The following is a 25,937-nucleotide window of genomic DNA, read 5'->3' as shown; positions in this document are numbered from 1 at the left end:
CAAGCAGTAATCAGGTAGTCTGCATTCATGTGTTTTAGAGGGAGGGATGAAAGGAGGGGTGGGATTTTTCGGTTGGATACTTTCAAAATCTAGCTTATGCTTTCTGGTTTCTCTTTCAAAATTACCTACACTAGATTTAATCATGAACACAAGTTAATATAAAAACATTTTCACAGTGCTAATGCTAGCTGTGCTAATACAGTAGAGCATACAATATTGATTCAAACCTTTCTTAAACTTCTGTCACGCTGCATTTGCCTTTTTCTCTTGGCATCATTTTGTATTTTTTTGGTTGCCAGAGGTCAAAGGTTAGGACGTCAGAAGGTCAGGGTCAGGGATGTGATGGGGCTCTGGACATGCTTTTTACACTGATCACAAGCACTCCCTCTAGCGTCAGAGTCCCACTAACAGACAGAGGGTCCATGTCCTCTGGTAGCAAAGATTTGTGGGTAAACTTGTCTATGACACAGCCATCGTGTTTGACCTGCAAGACCGGGAGAGCAAAGACCTGAACTTTAATATTTATATGTTTAAAAATTTTTTATATATATATAATATATAAATCTCCCTTCTTCGGACACAAGGAAAAATGCTATGGAACTTCATGTGTAGAACTATACACATTATGTCTGAGGGGGTTACACACACTGTGCCTTGCAAAAGTACTCATCCCCCTTGGTGTTTGTCCTCTTTTGTTGCATTACAAGATGGAATTAAAATGGATTTTTGGAGGGTTAGTACCATTTGATTTACACAACATGCCTACCACTTAAAGGTGAAAATTGTTGTTTTATTGTGACACAAACAACAACTAAGATTAAAAAAAAAAAAATCTGGAGTGTGCATAAGTATTCACTCCCTTTTGTATGAAACCCCTAAATAAGAGCTGGTCCAAGCAATTCACTTCATAAGTCACATAATTAGTTGAGTAAGATCCACCTGTGTGCAATCAAAGTGTCACATGATCTGTCACATGATGTCTGTATAAATCAACCTGTTCTGGAAGGACCCTGACTCTGCAACACTACTAAGCAAGCAACATGAAAGCCAAGGAGCCTCCAAACAGGTCAGAGACAAAGTTGCAAAGAAGTATAGGTCAGGGCTGGGTTATAAAAAAAAAATCCCAAACTTTGAATATCCCAGGGAGCACCATTAAATCCATTATAGCAAAATGGAAAGAATATGACACCACTACAAAACTGATGAGAGAAGGCTGCCCACCAAAACTCACAGACCAGGCAAGGAGGGCATTAATCAGAGCTGCAACAAAGACACCAAAGATAACACTGAAAAAGCTGCAAAGATCCACAGCGGAGATGGCAGTATCTGCCCATAGGACCATTTTAAGCCGTACACTCCACACAGTGGGGCTTTATGGAAGAGTGGCCAGAAAAAAAAGCCATTGCTTAAGAAAACACATTTGGAGTTTGCCTAACAGCATGTGGCAGACTCCCCAAACACATGGAAGAAGATTCTCTGGTAAAATGAGACTGAAATTGATCTTTTTGGCCATCATGGGAAATGCCATGTGTGATGCAAACCCAACACCCTGAGAACACCATTCCTACAGTGAAGCATGGTGGTGGCAGCATCATGCTGTGGGGATATTTTTCATCTGCAGGGACAGGAAAGCTGGTCAAAACTGAAGGAAAGATGGATGGCACTATATACAGGGCAATTCTGGAGGAAAACCTATTTGAGTCAGCCAGAGTTTTGAGACTGGGATGAAGGTTCAAGTTCCAGCAAGACAATGACCCTAAACATACTGCTAAAGCTACACTGGAGTGATTTAAACGGAAACATTTACATGTCTTGGAATGGCCTAATCAAAGCCCAGACCTCAATCCAATTGAGAATCTGTGGCATAACTTGAAGATTGCTGTACACCAATGCAATCCATCTAACTTGAAGGAGTTGGAGCAGTTTTGCCTTGAAAAATGGACAAAAATCCCAGTGGCTAGATGTGCTAACCTAATAGAGACATACCCCAAGAAACTTGCAGCTGTTATTGCAACAAAAAGTGGCTCCACAAGGTATTGACTTTTTTTGGGGTGGATACCTATACACACTCCAGATTTCTGTTTTTTTTCCATCTTAAATATTGTTTGTCTCACAATAAAACAACAATTTTCACCTTTAAAGTGGCAGGCATGTTGTGTAGATCAAATGGCGCTAACCCCCCAAAAATCCATTTTAATTCCAGCTTGTAATACAACAAAACAGGACAAACACAAAAGGGATGAATACTTTTGCAAGACATGTATATGTGTGTGATATATATAAAATGTGTGTGTGTAAAATATTGGATTAAACACACACACACCTTTTCAGCGTGAATGACAACATTGTTGTTGAAGGCCATCACCACTATATCATGCGGCTCAAATCGATTGACGTCCACTGACATGTAATAGCGATCATCCACCCAGATCGCTCCTGTACTGTCTGAAAAACATACAGATGCTCCGTTACTACAGTATTACCATCATACCAAATGTTGATTATTTTCCTCTAACAGCACATTCCTACGTGTTTTATTCCTCTTACACTTCAGCAACTTGCCAACAATTGCACTTGTTATTCATTACATGATATGTCATACTATTATTCATTCATCGTTTCATCTTACGTTGGTGAAAAGGTTAGTTCCTGTTGTCACTTATGCAACTATCTATAAATAGTTGTTCCCTCACCAGTCTCTCTTTTTTTCTTGAAGTTAATAAAAACAAAAAATGTATGCAGTTTATTGGCTTTTTAAAAATTTTGTTACTGAGAAAAAGCAAAGGAGCGTGAACTCCTCTGTCCTGAGAATGTTGGAAAACTTACAAAGCTTTATCTCTGATAATTACAAAATGGTGACTGTTAGGACTAGGACTGTTTTGGCCTCTAGAGGCCGCTGTTATTTCCTTTTCATGTCATGTTTATTTTGGCCTCTAGAGGCCGCCACTGTTCCTGTGTTTTGTGTTTGTGTTAATTGCCTAATTATCTTCACCTGTGTCCTTAATTAGTTTGTCTATTTATACCCCTGAGTTCAGTCCTCTTGTCACGGAGTCTTTGTGCTGTTATGTTTATCTCCAGTTCCCTTTGTACTGTGTTTTTTGATCTTCTTAGCTTTTGTATTTTTGCACTTTGCTTTTCTTTTGGATTATACTCTTTGGTTTTTTTTTTTGTCTTTTGTTTTGCCCTGTATATAGTGTATATAGTTTAAATAAACCTTTTGATTCTTTTTCTACTTCCGCCTCACGCCTCTGCATTTGAGTCATCCCCCTGGTGGCCTAGTGGGGGTTTGCTGGATTATCACACCAACGAACCAGGTTCGAATCCCAGCAAAACCCTAACAGAAAGACTCCGTCATGACCGACTCAGCAGAGGCTGCTTCAACTGTCTACCCGGCCAACCTTCAGGGAATTATGGCAGCTTTGACACGCTTCGGAGCGACCATGGATGCTCATGGACGTACGCTCACCAGCCAACGTGAGGCCCTCGCTCGCCACGAGGAACTGCTTCAGCAAATTGGGAAAACCCTGGCACAGCTGACATCTCTGCCTGCATCTCCTGCTCCTGATCCAGTTCCTGCTCCTGCTCCAGCTCCCACTCCTGCTCCAGTGCCTCCTGCAATGCTGCCTTCTTCACCTCGCGAACCCAGCCTTCCTGCACCACAGAGGTATGACGGCAAGCACAGTGAGTGCCGAGAGTTCCTTACCCAGTGTCAACTCACCTTTGAGCTTCAGCCTACCACCTACACTACGGATCGCCGCAAGATTGCCTTTGTGATCACCTTATTAGCTGGTAAGGCGCGAGCCTGGGCTACTGCTATCTGGCAAAGACAGGGACCTGAGTGCTTTGATTTCCAGCTGTTTTCTGAAGAGATGCTTCGGGTCTTCGATCAGGCAGACATCAGTACCGACGCAGCCTGAAAGCTCATGTCCATCCGGCAAGGAGGAAGCGTCGCAGATTACGCCATCTCGTTCCGAACACTCGCAGCAGTAAGTGGATGGAACGAGACTGCCCTGGTGTCAGCCTTCCACCATGGTCTGTCTGACCCCATCAAGGACGGTCTGGCCTCTATTGGATGCCCAAGTGACCTCGAAACCCTCATCTCACATGCTATTCGTCTGGACAACAGGATGAGAGAACGCCACCAAGCCTTGAGCCCCCCCAGCCTCCCTACCTCTACCTGGAGACCGTCTACCTCCTTCAGTGACTGTCCAGAACCCATGCAAGTGGGTCGTACTCGCCTCTCCGCATCTGAGAGGGAGCGCAGAAGGAGGGACAAGTGCTGCATCTACTGTGGCAAGCCTGGTCACTTCCGAGCATCATGTCCCGAACTCTTGGGAAAAGGACCGCCCCGTCCAGCCGAGGGAGGGTTGTGACGGGGCCTACCCTCTCTCCCGGACTCCCTGGCCAAGGAATCTACATCCCGGTCTCCATCTCCTGGGGTGAGTCTGTCCACTCTTGTCAAGCTTTGATAGACTCAGGGGCGGCTGGGAACTTTATGGATATTCACTTCGCCCAAAGCATCAATATTCCGACTGCACCTCTTGAAGTCCCACTGTCTGTGTCTGCCCTCGATGGCCAAGCGTTAGGTGATGGAAGAGTCACCCAAGTTACTTCTCCAGTTTTCCTCCAGTCTCAAGGTCACAAGGAAGAAATATCCCTGCACCTGATTCCTTCACCTGAGTTCCCAGTTATTCTAGGCCTTCCTTGGCTTACTCGCCACAACCCTCGCATAGACTGGGTAACAAGCCAGGTTGTGGAATGGGGCCCTGCATGCCATGCCTCTTGTCTGCTCTCTAGCTCTCCTGTGTCTCCTGCCGAGCCCCCTGATCTCACCGAGTTATCTCAAGTTCCCACAGAGTACTGGGATCTCAAGGAGGTATTCAGCAAGAGCAGGGCCGCCGTTCTTCCTCCGCACCGGGCCTACGACTGTGCCATCGACTTGCTCCCTGGGACTACCCCTCCTCGTGGCAGACTGTTTTCACTCTCTCAGCCAGAACGCAAGGCCATGGAGGAATACCTCAAAGATGCCCTGGTCTCTGGGTTTATTCGACCCTCCACTTCACCTGCTGGAGCCGGCTTCTTCTTTGTCGGCAAGAAGGATGGGGGGCTCCGACCATGTATTGATTACAGGGGCCTGAATAAGATCACTGTGCGCAACCGATATCCCCTTCCGCTGATGTCCACAGCTTTCGACCTGCTCCAAGGCGCCACCGTCTTCACCAAGTTGGACCTACGGAACGCATACCACCTCATCCGTATCCGACAGGGAGACGAGTGGAAGACTGCCTTTAACACCCCGTCTGGGCACTACGAATACCAGGTGATGCCCTTCGGACTCACCAACGCACCAGCTGTTTTTCAGGCCCTAATCAACGACGTCTTAAGGGACATGATTAACCTATACGTTTTTGTCTACCTCGACGACATCCTTATCTTTTCCAAGACCGTGCAGGAGCACCGCCACCATGTCCGCCAGGTTCTCCAGAGGCTGCTACAGAACAATCTGTTCGCCAAGGCCCAGAAATGCGAATTTCATGTTCCCGAGGTCTCCTTTCTGGGATTTATTGTACGGACAGGCCAACTCCAAATGGACCCTGCCAAGACCCTGGCCGTCCGGGATTGGCCTACTCCCAAGTCCGTTAAGGAGGTTCAGCGGTTCTTAGGATTCGCTAACTTCTACCGCAAGTTCATCAGGAACTTCAGTTCTGTGGCAGCACCCATGTCTGACCTCACCAAAGGGACAGGTGGATCTTATGGCTGGTCTCCTCAGGCAGAAAAGGCGTTCAAAGACCTCAAGGACCGCTTCTGCACGGCACCCATTCTGGTTCTCCCGGACACCTCCCAACCATTCATCGTGGAGGTGGACGCCTCGGACAGTGGTGTCGGCGCGGTGCTCTCTCAACGTTCGGAAGGAAAGCTGCACCCCTGCGCTTACTTCTCCCACCGCCTGAGTCCTGCTGAGTCCCGGTACGATGTGGGGGATCGAGAACTGCTAGCGGTCAAACTGGCCCTTGAGGAGTGGAGGCACTGGCTGGAGGGAGCACAACATCCATTCCTGGTTTGGACTGACCACAAGAACCTGGAGTACCTCCAGCAAGCCAAGAGACTGAACCCTCGACAGGCTAGGTGGGCCCTGTTTTTCAGTCGGTTTGACTTCACCCTCTCATACCGCCCCGGCTCCAAGAACACCAAACCTGACGCACTGTCCAGACTGTTCTCTGCCACTAACAGGGAGAATGAAGTCGGGCCTATTATCCCTGTGTCCCGGATTGTGGCCCCTGTCCGCTGGGGTATTGAGGAGGCTGTCCGACGAGCCCAACGCCAGGACCCCGGTCCTGGGACGGGGCCACCAGGCCTCTTGTACGTCCCACATCAAGCCCGGGCCAAGGTTCTCCAGTGGGGTCACTCTTCCCCTCTCACCGCCCACCCGGGAGCTCGGAGGACCCTGGACTTCCTGAAAAGACGCTTCTGGTGGCCTAACATGGAGAAGGAAGTAAGGTCATTTGTCCTGTCCTGTGAGGTTTGCACCAGAACCAAGAACCCACGACAGCGTCCCCAGGGTCTCCTGCATCCTCTGACCATTCCCCGGCGTCCCTGGTCCCACGTGGCAGTCGACTTTATCACGGGTCTCCCTGAGTCACAAGGTAACACGGTCATTTTGGTCTTAGTTGACAGATTCTCCAAGGCCTGCCGCTTCATACCACTGTGCAAACTCCCCTCTGCTCTTGAAACTGCGAAACTTTTGTTTAATCATGTCTTCCGAGTCTTTGGTCTTCCACAGGACATCGTCTCAGACCGAGGGCCCCAGTTCTCCTCCCGAGTGTGGCACGGGTTCTGCAAGGTCATCGGAGCCACTGCCAGCCTCTCCTCTGGGTTTCACCCACAGTCCAATGGTCAGACGGAGAGGCTCAACCAGGACCTGGAAACCACCCTGCGAGGCCTGGCTATGGATAACCCGACATCGTGGAGCACCTGGCTGCCATGGGCGGAGTACGCCCACAACACCCTGCAGTCATCGGCCACCAAGCTGTCGCCATTCCAGTGCCAATTCGGGTTCCAGCCACCTCTGTTCCCGGACCAGGAGGAGGACGCGGGGGTGCCCTCGGTCAACCAATATGTGAGACGGTGTCGCAAGACCTGGAGCAAGGTCAGGAAGACCCTCATACAGACCTCCAGAACCAACCAGACTCAGGCCAACCGCCATAGAAGACCTGCACACGCTTTCCGCCCTGGGCAGCGTGTTTGGCTGTCCACTAAGGACCTTCCACTGCGGGTGGAGAACCGCAAGCTTGCTCCTCGCTACATTGGCCCCTTCAAGGTGGTGCGCAGGGTGAACCCTGTCTCCTACCGGCTCCAGTTGCCCCGGACTCTGAGGATCAACCCCACTTTCCATGTTTCCCTGTTACGGCCCGTACTGACGTCTACGTATGCCCCTGCCCCTAGGAACCCCCCACCCCCCCGCATCTTCCAGGGGCAGACTGTGTTCACTGTGAATCGCCTGCTTGACTCCCGCCGGGTCCGCGGCGGGTTGCAATATCTGGTGGACTGGGAGGGCTATGGTCCTGAGGAGCGCTGCTGGGTTCCTGCTCGGGATGTCCTTGATAAAGAACTATGTCGGGACTTCCATTCGGCCCATCCGGATCGCCCTGGGAACGTCAGGAGACGCTCCTAGAGGGGGGGGGTCCTGTTAGGACTAGGACTGTTTTGGCCTCTAGAGGCCGCTGTTATTTCCTTTTCATGTCATGTTTATTTTGGCCTCTAGAGGCCGCCACTGTTCCTGTGTTTTGTGTTTGTGTTAATTGCCTAATTATCTTCACCTGTGTCCTTAATTAGTTTGTCTATTTATACCCCTGAGTTCAGTCCTCTTGTCACGGAGTCTTTGTGCTGTTATGTTTATCTCCAGTTCCCTTTGTACTGTGTTTTTTGATCTTCTTAGCTTTTGTATTTTTGCACTTTGCTTTTCTTTTGGATTATACTCTTTGGTTTTTTTTTTTGTCTTTTGTTTTGCCCTGTATATAGTGTATATAGTTTAAATAAACCTTTTGATTCTTTTTCTACTTCCGCCTCACGCCTCTGCATTTGAGTCATCCCCCTGGTGGCCTAGTGGGGGTTTGCTGGATTATCACACCAACGAACCAGGTTCGAATCCCAGCAAAACCCTAACAGTGACACCTGGAGACTCCTCCCATAAATGTGACCTAAACATATTTAGTGCATCAACACTTACATACATACATGTACTTATAGAAACTCTGTCCTGTTATCTGTTTTGGACCTTTGTTTCTGTGAGTTCTCGCAGCATAATACCACCCCAATTCAGAAAAAGTTGGGATGGTTGAAATTGAAATTAAAACTGAAAACAATGATTACTTCCAAATCTTTGATCTGTATTGCATTCAAAATAATACAGCAGCAAATTCATGAGGTAAAACATCAAATAAGTTTCTTTTTTTCTTTTAAAATAAACACATTTCAATCTTGATTCTTGCAACACTTTTTTTTTTAATGTTGGGACAGTAAAGCATTTATCACTTTATAATGTTTCCATTCCTTCTCACAACACTTTAAAGATGTTTAGGGACTGAAAACATCAAGTGATGAAGTGTTGCAGGTGTTATTTTGTCCCATTTTTCCTGCAAACAAGTCTTAAGGTGTGCAACAGTACAGAGTCATTGTTGTCATATTTTTCATTTCAAAATTCTCCACACATTCTCTATTAGAGACAAAGGGGACAGGCACCCTCTTCTTCCACAGCCATGCCTTTGTAACCTGTGCAGAAAGTGGTTTTGCATTGTCTTGTGGAAATATCCCTGGAAACTATGTCATCTTGAAGGCAGCATATTTTGCTCCAAAATCTCAATGTACTTTTCTGTATTAATGCTACCAAAGTAGAAGTTAACTTTGCTAAGGGTACTGACACAACCCCATACCATGACAGAGCCTGGCTTTTGGACTTGTTGCTGGCAACAGTCTGAATGGTCCTTTTTGTCTTTGGTCTGGAGCACATGGTGTCCATGTGGCAGCAGAGGTGTGGTCAAGGGTTGGTTTGTGAATTGAGGGTGGGTCCAGGGAAGGTGAGTGGCAAAGTGGTCACACCTGTTGTCAATTGATATTGTGTGCATCTGTTGTAGTGATGATGGAGTGGTGAAAAGGAGGGGGAGAACGAAGGTCTCCAGAAAAGATCGTGTATATGTCTGTGTGATAATACCAATGTTAGGACTGTGTTGTAAATCATTTCCCACCTGTCTGCGCTTCAGTGTTCCACCCACCCTCAGGATCAATACACTGGTGCCAAAACTCAGGACACTGAAGGGAACTGCTTATGGAGTCCTCCACTTTCAAAGACCTCATCCATGCCCTCACTGCCGCCCAGCAAAGTCAACACCAGGCACTGATCACCCTGTGCAAGGAGCAGGAACAGCGCTTTGAGGCCTTGTTGCAGGCTCAGCAAGAAGATCACCAGGCCTTCTGGCACCCATGTGCATCGGCAGGGTCCTCAGCTGCTAAATCTGTGGACCTCCCCCATGTCACCCTCATGAAGATGGGGCCTTGTGATGACCCAGAGGCCTTCCTCTTTGAGCAAGCTGCAAAGACATGGGGGTGGCCAGTCATGCAATGAGCTGCTCATCTTCTACCGCTTCTAACCAGAGAAACACAGCTCACCACCCAACAGCTCCCTGTTGACAGCCGACTCAACTATGCTGACTTGAAGCAAGCCATCCTGCAGCATGTTGGCTGCACCCTGGAACAACACCGCCAATGCTTCTGCGCGCTGACTCTGGAGGAGTTCGCTTTCGGCCAATAGCTCTGGGACGCCTGCTGGCAGTGGCTGAGGTCAGAAGACCATGACACTGAGGGAATCATCGACATGGTGGTGCTGGAGTAGTTCATCCCATGGCTGCCAGAAGGGACAGTGGAGTGTGTCCAGTGCCACCGCCCAGCATCACTGGATCACACGATCAAGTTGGCAGAGGACCATCTGGTGGCGGTTCCAGTGGCAGGCAGACATTCTGCCTCTTCTCTCTCTCCCTCACACTCCTTCTCTCCCCCCTTATTCTCATCCCCTCCCTGTCCCCGCACCACAGAAATGGGGGCTGACCCTCCTGCAGCCAGCTCACCGAGCCCCTTCCCTCCCCTTCTGTGTCTGTGTCTTTTCACCCTCAGGTGAGTGATCTCCGAATCACTGGTGCAGAAGTGAAGCCTGGGCTGGTATTCTGGTGCTGTGGAGAACCTGGGCATTTCCAGGTCCAGTGCCAAGTGATGGAGGTGAGGGCTGTCATCCAGATCCCCGATGTGCCAGAGACCGCCCTCGATTGGGCTGGGGCATATCACATTCCAGTGATTATTCAAAGGGATACACATCATGTGTTGGTGGATTCCGGCTGTAGTCAGACCTTAACCCTCTGGGGTCAAGAGCTTCGCCAGTGAAGCTCGACAGGTTTAGAATGAGTAGGTCATATATTTAGATAAATATCTTCACAGGTTTTTCATCATACAAGCATGATAAATATATTGACAGAAACTTTATACTTTACACTTTCCTATGTGCCCACTGTCAAACAATATTATAGTTTTTAAATTACCTAAATTAGATGAAATATAAAACTTGTTACCTTACTCAGTCACACTGGAGTTGGAGCACTGAGTATGCACTTAAACATTCATAAAAGTCTATTCACATGGTAATGGAATGATAATCACTTTCACGCTTTCAGTTTTGACTGGTTTCTCTTTCATGGTGGGAAACATAGTTGAGACTATTTGGAGGTAAAACGTTGTGAGAGGACATGTGGATTTTATGCGCTTCAGATGATTCAGGACATTGATTCGATTCATTATTCATTTCATGATTCAAGACAGAGATTCAATTAAATCTTGAAAACTATGACACCGATGATGCGCAGTGCCTTTTTTTTCTTTTACTTTGACTCGATCCAGCCAAAGATTAACTTGAGTAAGTGTAAATATTTCTTCTATTTCTGATAAACGATTGGTTATGTGTGCGCTGCAGTGCATACACAGGAAAAATGACTGAGCAATTTTTTCCAGAGTTAAAAATATTTTCCTCAAAAATAACTAATTTTGCTCTATTTTGAGTTTAGAAAGTAAAATTTGGAGTTGGAGTAGGAGCAAAATTACAGAGTAATTGTGTAACAGAGTAACACAGTTGGTTGTGGCTCTGAATTGAGTAAAATAGTACAAGAGTTAATTTCAAGACACACTGAATAGAGTCAAATACCAAAATAAAGTCAAATACCAGATAAATGAAGCTGTTGTAAAAAAGCAGCTTTAGAACTGTGTTGGAATGTGTGAAAAAAAACCAAAACATTACCTTACCCATTGTGACTTGGCCTGATGGGATTAAGAGTTAATATGATGGGATTAAGAGTTGGCAGTGGGAGGAGTTTTTTTAAAAACTATTTTTTAATTTTATTTCTCATCTCGTCTCGACATACATAGATATTAGTGTAGCTGAACTTTAGCTGAATGCAAAAAAGTCATATGACTTTGAAAATAGTGCTTAGATTTGTTGAAATTGACAACAAAATCAGAGCATGCCAAAATCATTACAGTGCCAGAAAATACCCTCAGACCCCAGAGGGTTAATCCACCAAAACCTGGCTCAAGATGAGGCACTGGGGGGAGCATGATTAGTGACGGTTTTGTGTGTGCACAGGGATGTTTACGAATATTCGCTAGTGTCCATCCACATTCAATTTCAGGGAATAATACATAGTGTAGAGGTGGCAGTTAGCCTGCACCTCACCGATCCACTAATTCTGGATACAGATTAGCCAGGGTTTAAAGGTTTAATGGAGCATGTCGTAGTGGGCAGGTCCTGTGATAATGCGTCACAGGGGGAGCCCAGTGTGGTGTCGTCTGGGAAGCCGTCTCAGAGCCGTCCACGTCAGCACCATGTCAGAGTGATACGGAGAGAGGGGAGCATCCCACCCCTCTTCTCACTCTTGGGGATTATCTCAAGGATTTCCCTTTTGAACAAACATGAGACTAGACTCTGCATCATGCTTTTTACCAAGTGAGAGTAGTTGATGCTCAGACTCTCCAGCCAAATGCAACACTCTCCTTCCCGTACTTCACAATTATTAAAGATAGGTTATACTGAGTGATGTAGGACACTCAGATCCATGAGACGATAACTCAGTTGTCATTCCCAAAGAGCCATAGGGAACTCGTATTCCATGTGGCTCACTTTAATCCTATGGCTGGACATTTAGGTCAGGATATGACACTAGCCTGAATAATGGCCCAATTCTATTGGCCGTGGGGATATTCATAGTTGGTGTGTGGCATGCTGTGAATGCCAGCAGAATTTAGTGGCCACTCCAAAAGTGCCCTTGCGCCCTCTTCTTCTGATCAAGACCCCCTTCGAGAGAATTGGTATTGATCTTGTTGGGCCATTATACTGGTCAGCATGAGGATATTGCTTTATTTTAGTCCTAGTGGAAAATGCGATGCAATACCTGGAAGCAGTCCTGCTGCATAGCATTTCCACATGCAATGTGGCAGAGGCACTGTTTAAAATTATGTCCCGAGTCAGGATTCCCAAAGAAATCCTGACCAACCAAGATATTACATTCGTGTCATGCACATTTCATGAACTTTGAGTTATTGGAGGTTAAATCCATCCGTACCAGCGTTTATCACCCACAAACAGAGGGCTTGGTTGAACAGTTTTACCAAACTCTTAAAACCTTGACTCATAAGTTTGTAAGTGAGGACACACGTAATTGGGATAAATGGCTCAAGCCCCTGTTGTTCACAGAACTAGAGGTCCCGCAAGCCTCCACAGGGTTCTCCCCATTTGAATTATGATATGGGCGTAAACCTCACAGTATTTTGAACATGCCACAGGAAAATTGGAAGGTGGGACCTTCAAACAGTAAAAATGTAATTCAATATCTTCTTGACCTGCGCGCAAAGCTCCACACACTCAGTAACTTAAGCCAGGAGAATTTACAGCAGGCACAAGAACGTCAGGCCGGGCTGTACAACAGGGGGCATGCCTTGGAGAATTCACACCAAGAGATAAAGTGCTTGTATTATTACCCACTTTGAACTCAGAATTACTCACTATGTGGAAAGGGCCTTTTGAGTTCACATGACAATTTGGGGACATTGACTGTGAGGTGAGGTGAACAGGTAGGGGAGGGACACTACAAGTATACCACTTCAACCTGCTAAAACACTGGAACGAGGTGGTCCCTGTGGCATTGGCATCAGTAATTCCAGAGAAGGCGGGGCTGGGGCCAGAGGTAAAAACAAAAGTCACCACTCGAGCCACTCTGGTCCCCTGTGGACTCACGGAGATGGCCAGGTTGCAAGCGAAGTTTTCTGACATGTTCTTGCCCTTTTCCGGCTGCACTCACCTCACAGAACACCACATTGAGATGCCTCCAGGGGCAGTGGTGCGTACCTGCCCATACCGCTTGCCTGAACACAAGAAAGTGGTGGTTTGGGACAAACTCAAGGCCATGCTTGAAATGGGAATAATTGAGGTGACTGGAGCAGCCCGGTGGTCTTGGTCCCCAAGACTGATGGATCAGTTCAGTTCTGTGTGGACTATAGAAAAGTCAGCACGGTGTCTAAATTCAACATGTACCCAATGCCTCATATTGATGAGTTGCTTGATTGGTTAGGTGCTGCTTGCTTTTATAAAACACTGGATTTGACAAAGGCATATTGACAGATCTCCTTGACTCCTCTATCCTGAGAAAAAACAGCCCTTTCCACACCATTTGGCTTACACCAATTTGTCACCCTTCCTTTCAGGTTATTTAGTGCTCCCGCAACATTCCAGTGGCTCATGGACAAAATCCTCTGTCAACATGCCACCTATGCCGCCACCTACCTAAGGTGCATCCTCAAATTGAAAAGACTGCAGCGATTGTCCGAGGCCCAAGACCAAAAAGGGGATGAGACAGTTCCTGGGGCTGGCTGGCTACTCTCGGAGGTTTATACCTTAGTATTTTGATGTCACCAGCCCACTGACTGATCTCACTAAAAAGGGAGCACCAGATCTGGTCCAGTGGACGAAGCAGTGCCAACAGGCTTTAACTAAGGTAAAAGTGGCACTGTGTGGGGGGCCACTTTTACACTCCCCTGACTTCTCTCTCCCTTTTATTTTGCAGATGGATGCATTGGACAGAGAGCTGGGGGCCATTCTGTCCCAGGAGGTGGAAGGGTGGAACGTCTGGTACTGTACATCAGTGGCAAGCTCTCAATGTGAGAAAGTAAGTATAACACCATTGAGAAGGAGTGTCTGGCCATCAAGTGGGCAGTCCTCACCCTCCCTTACTACCTGCTGGGATGCTCTTTCACCATTTGTTTGGATCACACCACACTCCAGTGACTCCACCGCATGAAAGATGCCAACGCATGGATCACCCATTGGTATCTCATCCTCCAACCTTTCAAATTCAAGGTGGTCCATAGGCTGGGGGTGCAGAGGGTGGTGCCGGACTTTCTTTCCTGTTGGGGGGAGTCGGCTGCAGTCCAGATGGCTCCCCGGCCTGAGTTGGGTGGTGGGGGTATGTGGCAGCGGGGGCATGGCCAAGCATTGGTTTGTGAATGGAGGGTGGGGCCAGGGAAGGTGAGTGGCAAAGTGATCACACCTGTTGTCAATTGATGGTGTGTGGTATGTGTGTCTGTTGTGTTGATGATGAAGTGGTGAAAAAGAGGGGGAGAGTGAAAAGGTGGCTGTCTCCCTACCAGATTGTGCGTGTATCTGTATGTGCTAATACCAACGTTATACTGAAAAGCAAAAATAGTAATAAGAAGTGACTGTATTGTACATCATTTCCCACCTGATTGCATTTCAGTGTTCCACCCACCCTCAAGGACATACTACAGTCCACTTCTTCCAAAAAAGTGTCAGAGCACTGATTCATCTGATCACAATACACATTTCCATTGTGAGATGGTCCATCTCAGATGCCTCCAAACCCAGAGAAGTTGACGGTGCTTCTGGACATAGTGAACATAAGGCTTCCTTTTTGTACAGTAAAATTTTAACTGACGTTTGTGGATCTCATCTCATTATCTCTAGCTGCTTTATCCTGTTCTACAGGGTCACAGGCAAGCTGGAGCCTATCCCAGCTGACTACGGGTGAAAGGCGGGGTACACCCTGGACAAGTCGCCAGGTCATCACAGGGCTGACACATAGACAACCATTCACACTCACACCTACGGTCAATTTAGAGTCACCAGTTAACCTAACCTGCATGTCTTTGGACTGTGGGGGAAACCGGAGCACCCAGAGGAAACCCACACAGACACGGGGAAAACATGCAAACTCCACACAGAAAGGCCCTCGCCGGCCACGGGGTTCGAACCTGGACCTTCTTGCTGTGAGGCGACAGCGCTAACCACTACACCACTGTGCCGCCCCACATTTGTGGATATAACTCCATGTTGTATTGTTTGACAAAGGATTTCACAAGGAATCCTGAGCCCATGTGGTTATGTCAGCTATAGATGAACAATGGTTCTTGATGCAGTGCCATCTGAGGGATTGGAGAGCACGGGTGTTCAGCTTAAGCTTGTGCCCTTGCCCTTTACACACTGAAATTCCTCCAGATTCCTTCAATCATTTAATGATATGTACCAGTGGCGGCTGGTAGTCTTTCAAACAGGGGAGGCTGATCGGTTACGATATTTCCAGATTTTAAAAGAAAAAAGAAAAAACACATAAATTTTGCCCATACTCTTGCCTCTGATCTGGCTGATTGTTGGCAGGGTCACAAACTGTGAAATAACAGGTTCTTTTGGCCCATTAGCCTACTGTCCAATATACATGATGGTGGTGTTGGGGGGGGGGGTATATTTTAACATTTTATATTTTAAAATTGTGGCATGTTGTTTAAAAATTGATCATTATTGAAAGCAGCTCTTTGTCAGGAACCTCAGCAGTAACAGCAGAGTGTTCTGGAATAGGCACAAGCACTGACCTTGGGGAGCCAAACATAGAGCTGGGTGCCACACATTTCATTCAATGACACTTTCCCTATATTTTACTTATTTTGACTGAGAAAGGTTTTATTGACAATTTTCATAACCCTTCACTTTTAATCCAGGTCTGTAGTGTGAAATGTTCTCGGCTGTGTTTTTGTTTAAAAATGTTTTCCAAATTGTAGCTGTGTTTAATTCATATCCAGAATCCATATATTCCAATATAATATAATATACTCAGCATAAACATTTTAAATAGATTCTATATTTTTGGTCCATCCATGACATATTACTAAAGTAGCCTATTTACTGTTGTTGATGTGGGTCACTTGCTGTTAGCCAATTCACTTTCTCGTACCAGGAGAGCTGAAAGGAACAAGTATTATTCCCTACCTTTTTCACCAAGTCAATTTGAGGCATTGGTCTACCCTGCTCTTTAATTTTAATTTTTTCCTCGAAAGGAAGACTGGCAAATGGCTTCGCCAAAATTAAATCAGCAATGCTTGGCATCCGTGTGCAGCTTTCTTGCTAGCTGACTAGCCCCCCCAAGTTCAGTCACTCAAATAAATGAAATTTCTGGAACTAAGATAGCAAACTTGACAACACTATATTTACACTTTATTTACAATGAAAATATATACAAACTAAAAAAGCTGGTAGAAACCATATGTAATGAATGAAATCAAAATGTAAGCCGATCTCTTACAATACACCACAGCACTTGCGAATCCGCATGGGACTGAACTGAGATTCACCGCTGCCTGTCTATATTTGAAATGAGCTGTCAGTCAAAGAAAATATCTGGCTGCTTTCACCAATCACCAATCTCCTCGCGGAAAGCTTTGCCATGTCCCTCCCACTGTGAGGCTGGGAGTCCGTGGGGCGGGCGTTTTCGCAGTATTCGTCCAATAACCGTCTTGCATTTTGATATTGAAAAGCGCATAGCTCCCAAATGCCACTGAAGTCCACTGAGGCTGGGAGTCCGTTGGGCGGGCGTTTTCGCAGTATTTGTCCAATAATCATCTTGCATTTTGATATTGAAAAGCGCATAGCTCCCAAATGCCATTGAAGTCCACTGAGGCTGGGAGTCCGTGGGGCGGGCGTTTTCGCAGTATTTGTCCAATAATCATCTTGCATTTTGATATTGAAAAGCCCATAGCTCCCAAATGCCATTGAAGTCCACTGAGGCTGGGCTGCATCGCGCTGTCACGAGGGGGAAAAACTCACGCACACATTAGGCGAACTGGGGAAAGTTATAACGGAATGATTTTGCACTGTAGTTGGGTTGAGCACATATATTTCTATGATTCTGGATCTGAAATAGCAATGTTATAAGGTCGGCTATAACATAAGCCTAGCGCAATTCATCCTACACGATGTTCGTCATTTTTAGAGGAGGCTGAGCCTCCCTCGTTGTCTTAGAGCAATTGCCCGTGATATGTACTGTAGAGGGTGAAATATCCAAATCCCTCCTTGTCTTTCTTTGAAGAACATTGTATTTACACGTTTCAATAATTTTCTAATGCATTTGTTGACAAACTGGCGATCCTCAGCCCATCTTTGCTCCTCAGAGACTAGGCCTTTACTGGATACTGATTTTGTACCAAATCAAGATTCTAATCACCTGTTTCAAATTGCATAATTATTTGTTTTACCACAGTACTAGGCCTAAATTGCCTCTGTCCTAACTCTTTTTGGAACGTGTTTCAGGCCTGAAACACAGGAATGGATGTATATTAACAAATGAAATGAAGTTGACCAGACAAAACACGAAATATCTTGGGTTCATACTGTCAGCAATGAAATTAGGGTTGCCACCTGTCCCGTAAAATACGGAATCGTCCTTTATTTGGCAATTAAATCTTGTGTCCCGTATTGAACCGATACAGGACGCGATTTGTTCTGTATTTTCATAAATGTCCAATACACATGTCTGTCTCACACATATCAACACTAAATCTAACAATAATGAACAAAATTAAAGCCGCAAGCGGCCTCGACGGGCCCTCGCGCCAGCGGCCAAGGGGGGCGGGGGCATGCGTCCCCGCGAAATACCTTCCACAGCTTCTTCGGCAAGAGACATTACTCCCGCAATGGCGACAAAGAACAGAATTGGACACATGGCAACGATAGGGTCTCGCACTGTACGGTGCTCGGGCCCTAATAATAATAGCGCCCTAATAAGGGTCTTGTAAAGAGTTTGCTTGCCAAGTTTGACAAATCAGAAGCTGCAATATCATTTCTGCCATAACCAGCACCCCCAGGGGCGAAAGTGCACAAAATTAGGCGTACATGTCAGGTGAGCTATGAAGAGTTTGCGTATGAAGTTTGATGACAATTGAGTAAATAGAAGATGAGATATAGATTTTTGAAGAATAAAATTTTTGGTTTTTCCCATGTCAGTAGGTGGCGCTATGCTGTACATGAGCGATTATGAGTTGGAAAAATAAGTATCTACAACAGCAACGCACTATCACAAGGTAGTGGTGTGAAGGAAAAGCATTATGGAATTATTTACCAAAAACCCGTTTTGGAGCAATTGCGTCGGCCAAAAACAGCGCCCCCCATGGACGAAAATTCCCAAAATGTGGTATACATGACATGGGAGGTAGTAAGAGGGTGGCCGTGAAGTTTGACCAAATTTGAGGAAAGACTGGAATTTTTGCCCAAAAATAGCGCCCCCAGTGGCGAAATATCACAGAAAGTGGGTAACATGTCAGAAGCGCAATGAGTGATCTGCGTGTGAAGTATGAGCAGTTTTGAGCAAGTAGAAGATTTGTTATGAATTTTTAAGCATGTAAAATGTTGCATTGAAAATTGATTGACGTATAACTTCTGAACGGTTTATGCTACGTGAAACCTATGTAGAAACTTTTGTCAGCCATGTCTGTAGATGATGTGTATCAATTTTGGTGACATTCCTATGAACGGTCTAGGAGGAGTTGCGCCGTCTTCGTGGCCATGCATTTCGCACAAAAGTGAAATTACCTCACTTCCTGTTGGGCGTGGCTAATGCATTGGCATTACAATTTTGTCCGGCTTAGTGAGATATATATGCGTACCAAATGGCATGCCACTACTACAAACTACATGGCAACCAGGCACCTTAATGCGGGAGGCCAAAATCACAACGAGTTAGGGGGCGCTATAGAGGCCCTGAGGCCCGCCTGGATCTGGGCTTCTGGTTCTCAGTAGCGGTGGCAGTCTAAGAAAAAGGAGCCAAATTTCGTGCGTTGTCGACCATGGCAAGCGCCCCAATAAGGGTCTTGTAAAGAGTTTGCTTGGCAAGTTTGACAAATCAGAAGCTGCAATATCATTTTTGCCATAACCAGCACCCCCAGGGGCGAAAGTGCACAAAATTTGGCGTAGACGTCAGGTGAGCTATGAAGAGTTTGCGTATGAAGTTTGATGACAATTGAGTAAATAGAAGATGAGATATAGATTTTTGAAGAATAAATTTTTTGGTTTTTCCCATGTCAGTAGGTGGCGCTATGCTGTACATGAGCGATTATGAGTTGGAAAAATAAGTGTCTACAACAGCAACGTCCTATCACAAGGTAGTGGTGTGAAGGAAAAGCATTATGGAATTATTTACCAAAACCCCGTTTTGGAGCAGTTGCGTCGGCCAAAAACAGCGCCCCCCATGGACGAAAATTTCCAAAACGTGGTATACATGACATGGGAGGTAGTAAGAGGGTGGCCGTGAAGTTTGACCAAATTTGAGGAAAGATTGGAATTTTTGCCCAAAAATAGCGCCCCCAGTGGCGAAATATCACAGAAATTGGGTAACATGTCAAAAGCCCAATGAGTGATTTGCATGTGAAGTATGAGCAGTTTTGAGCAATCAGAAGATTTGTTATGAATTTGTAAGCATGTAAAATTTTGCATCGAAAATTGATTGACGTATAACTTCTGAACGGTTAATCCTACGTGAAACGTATTTAGTAACTTTTGTCAGCCATGTCTGTAGATGATGTGTATCAATTTTGGTGACATTCCTATGAACGGTCTAGGAGGAGTTGCGCCGTCCTCGTGGCCATGCATTTCGCACAAAAGTGAGATTACCTCACTTCCTGTTGGGCGTGGCTAATGCATTGGCATTACATTTATGTCCGGCTTAGTGAGATACATATGCGTACCAAATGGCATGCCACTACTACAAACTACATGGCACCCAGGCACCTTAATGCGGGAGGCCAAAATCACAACGACTTAGGGGGCGCTATAGAGGCCCTGAGCCCCGGCCAAGTTTGGGCTTCTGGTTCTGAGTAGCGGTGGCAATTCTCGGAACTGGCGCCAAATTTCGTGCGTTTTCGCCCATGGCAAGCGCCCCGAAAATGGCCCAACAGCGGAGAAAAATAAAGAAGAAGAAGAAGACGGAAGAAGAAGAAGAAGAAGAAGAAGAAGACGGAAGAATAATAATAGTGAACTCTTACAAGAACAATAGGGCCTTCGCCCATAGGGCTCGGGCCCTAATAAAACAGGAAATACTACGTTGCGGGATCTACCCAGGACACAAACCCCTCCCCTTTGCGTCACGCTCTGTGCGTCTGTGCCTGGCTGCCTGCGTCACTGCGTGTGGCGCTGTCACGGTTGCCTAGAGACAGACAACACACACCGGCGCTGCTCAAAAAACCCGAGTTTTACAACAGCACTTCGAAAGACAGAGTTACTCAGTGCAGCAAGGAGTAACAAGAAGTACACTTGGAAAAAGAAGTGAGGGAAATCTGTTGACTGTTTAAATCTGGTCTACTCCACAGACAAGAGAAACACAACAGTTCCTGATGAACTCAGGACTGTTGAGGGAAGGAGTAATGTTTTGCACTTTCTTGTTTTCTGCATTCTTGAATAAGCAGACATACGTTTGTGTTTTTGTTCTCTTTTTTCCTCTCTAAGTAAAAATGTCCCCAAGGTTCACAAAGAGAGTCCCTACACCAAGAACAGTTATACACTTACATTTACAGTGATATTAAGTTCTCAATATATTTAGATTATATTTTAAAAGTTCATTGTCGCCCACTTGTACATTATACATTTTTACAGCATTGGCAATAAAGCGGCAGCACGGTGGTGTAGTGGTTAGCGCTGTCGCCTCACAGCAAGAAGGTGCTGGGTTCGAGCCCTGGGGCCGGCGAGGGCCTTTCTGTGCAGAGTTTGCATGTTCTCCCCGTGTCCGCGTGGGTTTCCTCCGGGTGCTCCGGTTTCCCCCACAGTCCAAAGACATGCAGGTTAGGTTAACTGGTGACTCTAAATTGACCGTAGGTGTGAATGTGAGTGTGAATGGTTGTCTGGGTCTATGTGTCAGCCCTGTGATGACCTGGCGACTTGTCCAGGGTGTACCCCGCCTTTCGCCCATAGTCAGCTGGGATAGGATCCAGCTTGCCTGCAACCCTGTAGAAGGATAAAGCGGCTACAGAGAATGAATGAATGTTTTCTCTCTATCTCTCTCGTTATAATTTGCATTTTCCATACTGTCCCAACATTTTCTGATTTGGGGTTGTTTAGGTGTTGTTTTTTGGATTTGCAAATTCTGGCCCCATCCTTGCTATCTACCTGCCTCTAGTCCTTATTCTGCTCCATTAGATACTTTTTCCTGCTCAACCTGATGGTGCTCACATCTCCAGTCACAGTTTTATCTCATTGAGCCCTTTTAAATTCTGGAAAGTTAAGTCTCTGAAATTTGCTCTACTATCCTGCAGTCTACCAAAACTGATAAATGTGGATTTTATGCAAATTACTGACAAAAAGGAAACGGTGGACTGCTTTTAATCAGCATTTTGCTTCCACTGGGATACTTTTTAAATCAGTGTCTCAATGGTCCTTTTCAGACATACCTTTTCCAAGTGTTAAAGTTTTAAATGGTTCTTTTCACTTTAAAAAATATAAATGCTAGAAATTGGGGTTGAACCTGTTGGGAGTGATCCATCTCTCCTGAAACTTGCTGCTGATATTATTGTTGAGCCATTATCCGTCCATCCATTATCTGTAGCTGCTTATCCTGTTCTACAGGGTCGCAGGCAAGCTGGAACCTATCCCAGCTGACTATGGGAGAGAGGCGGGGTACACCCTGGACAAGTCACCAGGTTATCGCAGGGCTGACACATAGACAAACAACCATTCACAGTCAATTTAGAGCCACCAATTAGCCTAACCTGCATGTCTTTGGGGGAAACCGGAGCACCCGGAGGAAACCCACACAGACACGGGGAGAACATGCAAACTCCACACAAAAAGGCTCTCGCCGGCCGCTGGGCTTGAAGCCAGGACCTTCTCGCTGTGAGGCAACAGTGCTAACCACTACACCACTGTGCCGCCCGTGTGTAATATTGATGGGATAATATAAGAGATTAAGATACAAGGTCCACATGTCTCCATTCTTGGGCTGTTATTGTGCACTATACTCACCAGCCACTTTATTAGGAACACCCATCCACCTGCTGTTTTATGCAGTTATCTAATCAGCCAATCCCTTGACAGAAACACAATGCATAAAATCATGCAGATACAAATCAAGAGTTTCAGTTAATGTTCACTTCAGACATCAGAATGAGAAAAATTGTGATCTCTGTGAGTTTCACTGTGGCATGGGTGTTGGTGCCAGATGAACTGGTGTGAGTATTTCAGAAACTGCTGATCTCCTGGGGTTTTCACACACATACAACAGTCTCTGTAGTTTACACAGAGTGGTGTGAACAACAAAAAAACACTGAGTGAGTGACAGTTCTCTGGGTGGAAACATCTTGTTGATAAGAGAGATCAGAGGAAAATGGTGAGATTGGTTTGAGCTGCCAGGAAAGCTATAACAACTCATAGCAACTCTTTACAACTGTGGTGAGCAGAAAAGCATCTCAGCATGTAACAGCAGAAGACCACATTGGGTTCCATTCCTGTAGCCAAGAATAGGAATCTGAGAATCAAGAACAAGTTCCTATTAAAGTGGCTGATGAGTGTATGTACAGCACATAAGTGATATCTGTGCAAATATTACTAATGCCATCATCTATTATTCTGTCCCTTCCTCAGTGGAAGCTCTTGTAAAACTTCAGGAGGCTATTGCAGGAGTGCAGGAAAATTTAATTAAATTAAAACTAGTTTTGAATCCTCAACAAAAAAGTATGTTATTTAAGAAATTAAGTCCTCAAATCCTTGCTTCAGATTAGCACTGTACAGGGTCAGCAAATAGAACTGGTGTCAGCTTTAATCAATCAATCAATCAATCAATCAATCAATCAATCAATCAATCAATCAATCAATCAATCAATCAATCAATTAATTAGCTTGCTTGATGAAAACCTTTCTTTTAAATTACGTACATGTTGCCAAATTAGTAAAGCGGCTAAAGATAAAACTGGGTTTCTGTTTTAGAAACAAGCAAGAAAAGGGCATGTTGCTGCTACTTTTTTTTTTAAACCTGTTTTAGATTATGGTGATATTTAACATAATGCCTCATCATTCTGCTCTACATTTCATAATGAAGGCTGGACATTTCACTCATCAGTGCGATTTATATGGTTTCTCTGGTTGGCCTTCATTGTCGGTGAGAAAGCAGCTTCATTGGTATATTTTGATATACAAAGCAATTATTGGTTTGTTAACATCATATCTATCTTTTTTCTCACAGTCAACCAACAATAGATATAAGGTCATTATTTTTATTGTACCCACTATAAAATCTGAAATTTCACATCTCTCTCTCTCTCTCTCTCTCTCTCTCTCACTCACACACTCACACACTCTCTCTCTTCTCCATTGCTCTTTGCTGCACTTTTTCTCTCTATTGGTTTGTCTCTCACTCACTCACTCACTCACTCACTCACTGTCTCTATCTCTCTTTCCCCATTGCTCTGTTTGTTGGACTCTCTCTCTCTCTCTCTCTCTCTCTCTCTCTCTCTCTCTCTCGCTCTCTTTGTATGATGTAATGGTCAGTCTGGAGCCTAAACACTGATGAATGTCATCTGGGGAGAAATAATGCTGTGGGAGAAAAACGTTCGCCTGCTCATTCTCCTCCAAGCACTCACATCTCCTTCATAATTCAGAGCAAGGCAAAGGTCTAATGATTAGACCAATATTTTACAGTCTTTTTTTTAAATATAGATCTTCCAAATCATATAATTTGGTGGCATCCAATTTATCTGTGGATTTTTCACATAGCTATTTTACAAACCTTTTCTTATAATTTTGTCTGCTTTGTTGTCAGTTTATGATCAATTTAGATCAGCTTTAAAAATTTGAACAAGCTTTGTCTCGTTTATCAACCACATGCCTCACCGTGTTTGTCTCCATGGCTCCAGTCACCTGGGTAACCCCCAGTGTGAGATGTCCTGTCTCCCTGGCAACCTGCAAATGTTTCTCTCTCGCTCATGAATGACTCTGAGTCACCTTCACGACCCCCAAAAAGCGCTGTCACTTTCTGACTCAGGAAAGGCATGAAGAGGTGATCTGGAGGAGAAGAGGAAGCTTCAGTTTGGATAGAAGTGACGCTGCTGCAGCTGTACCTCGCTGAAGAACGGAACATGGATGAGCGAGAGGAAGAGCAGCTGGTCATTGTGCTGGATGCACCAGAAGTTGGACTGTTGGAGCAGGAGATCTTTTCAGATCTGATTTAACCCATGTCTCAGTGCACTGTGGGTCTAAATAGTGCTTTTCCCATCTCCATACATGGTCTTGCTCCTGGCACTGAAACTCCCAGAATAACCAAAGAGCTGATAAGATGTGGAAAAAGCTCTTCAGAAGACTCTTCAAAAAGAGCGGGAGATACACAGGAACCAACCGACCATCATATCTCTTCAACATTCTCCAACAACCTGCTATTTCTACACTCAGGTCTAAAGGCCTGATTCCCATTATGAAAAACAATTCAAGAATACATTATTTCCTACTCTTTTTATATATACAGTGTATATATATAATAAGAGATCACTTTCATATATAATATAAGAAACAACTTTTAATGGTGACCACTTACTGAAGACGAAACTAAAGGCAGAAAGACCACAGACAAGTAGCATCTGAAAGCAGCTGCAGTAAAGGCCTCACAAAGCATCTAAAGGGAGGAAACTCAGCATTTGGTGATGTCCATGGGTTCCAGACTTCAGGCAGTAAAGGATTTGCATCCAAGTGTTACAAATAATTCTTATATTTATATTAGTTTGTCCAAATACTTTTCAGTCTGTGAAAATGGAGGGACTATATAAAAAGGTCTGTAATTTTTAAATGGTTAATGCAAAATTTTTGTTAAACCCTTGAATGAAACCTGAAAGTCTACACTTCAATTTCATCTTGATTCATTTCAAATCCATTGTGGTGATGTACAGAGGTAAAAAAAAAAAAAAAATTGTATCACTGTCATTATTTATGTACCCAACTGCATGTATTTGGGATATTTTCTAAAATGCAATAAAAACAAGAATCTGTGATTTGTTAATTATCTTGAACCTTTCTTCTATATATAACTGATACAAGTACAAAGAAAAGCTTTTCAAAGTTTTCACTAACCAACATAAATATATTTTGTCAGTATAAACAAATTTAGAGTTTGATGCTTGCAACACACTCAAAAGAAAGTGTTGGGACAGAGACCACTGTCTTACCTCACTGTTCCTTTTCATAACACTTTTTAATCATTTAGGAAATGAGAAGACTAATTGTTGCAGTTTTGCAATTTGAATTTTTGTCCATTCTTGCTTGATACAAGTTTTCAGCTGCTCAACAGTCCATGGTTAGCCTGGCAAGCCAGACTAAATGTGAATATTTAGTCTGGCCTCGATCCGTAGACATTTCCGAAGCAGGTAGGAGGAACAGACCGCTGTCTGTCAAACTGTCTCTGTGCGTATAGGCCAACGCTCTGACCAATCAGCGCAACAGTGACTGTGACGTAGTCAGAGAGACAGAAAGCAGTGGGGGAGGCCTTGAAATAAATAATTTTTCAAAATGCGTATTAATTAATAAACAGGTTCTAGATATTAAG

At 45.0% G+C, this 25,937-nt stretch overlaps 1 protein-coding gene across 1 annotated transcript; it reads right to left on the bottom strand.

The window, feature by feature from the left end:
• Positions 1–331: 331 nt before the first annotated feature.
• Positions 332–24,814, bottom strand: LOC132900285 (uncharacterized). Its single transcript, XM_060942285.1, has 4 exons — positions 24,666–24,814; positions 24,239–24,540; positions 2,324–2,436; positions 332–484 (listed from the first exon to the last, which is right to left on the bottom strand). The coding sequence occupies exons 1-4, from the start codon at positions 24,812–24,814 to the stop codon at positions 332–334; spliced, it is 717 nt and encodes a 238-aa protein (XP_060798268.1).
• Positions 24,815–25,937: the final 1,123 nt, after the last annotated feature.

The sequence above is a fragment of the Neoarius graeffei genome, chromosome 16, assembly GCF_027579695.1.
Source record: "Neoarius graeffei isolate fNeoGra1 chromosome 16, fNeoGra1.pri, whole genome shotgun sequence".
Classification (NCBI taxonomy): domain Eukaryota; kingdom Metazoa; phylum Chordata; class Actinopteri; order Siluriformes; family Ariidae; genus Neoarius; species Neoarius graeffei.
Note: the sequence above shows the minus strand (reverse complement) of the source record. Positions and strands in the feature narration are given on the sequence as shown.

Coding starts and splice junctions, on each gene's coding strand:
- LOC132900285 (XM_060942285.1), bottom strand. CDS start 24,814: ATGGGAATCAGGCCTTTAGACCTGAGTGTAGAAATAGCAGGTTGTTGG. Junction 2,437..24,238: donor GAGCCATGGAGACAAACACG/GTGAGGCATGTG, acceptor CAGACAGTACAG/GAGCGATCTGGGTGGATGAT. Junction 485..2,323: donor TTGTCATTCACGCTGAAAAG/GTGTGTGTGTGT, acceptor CCGGTCTTGCAG/GTCAAACACGATGGCTGTGT.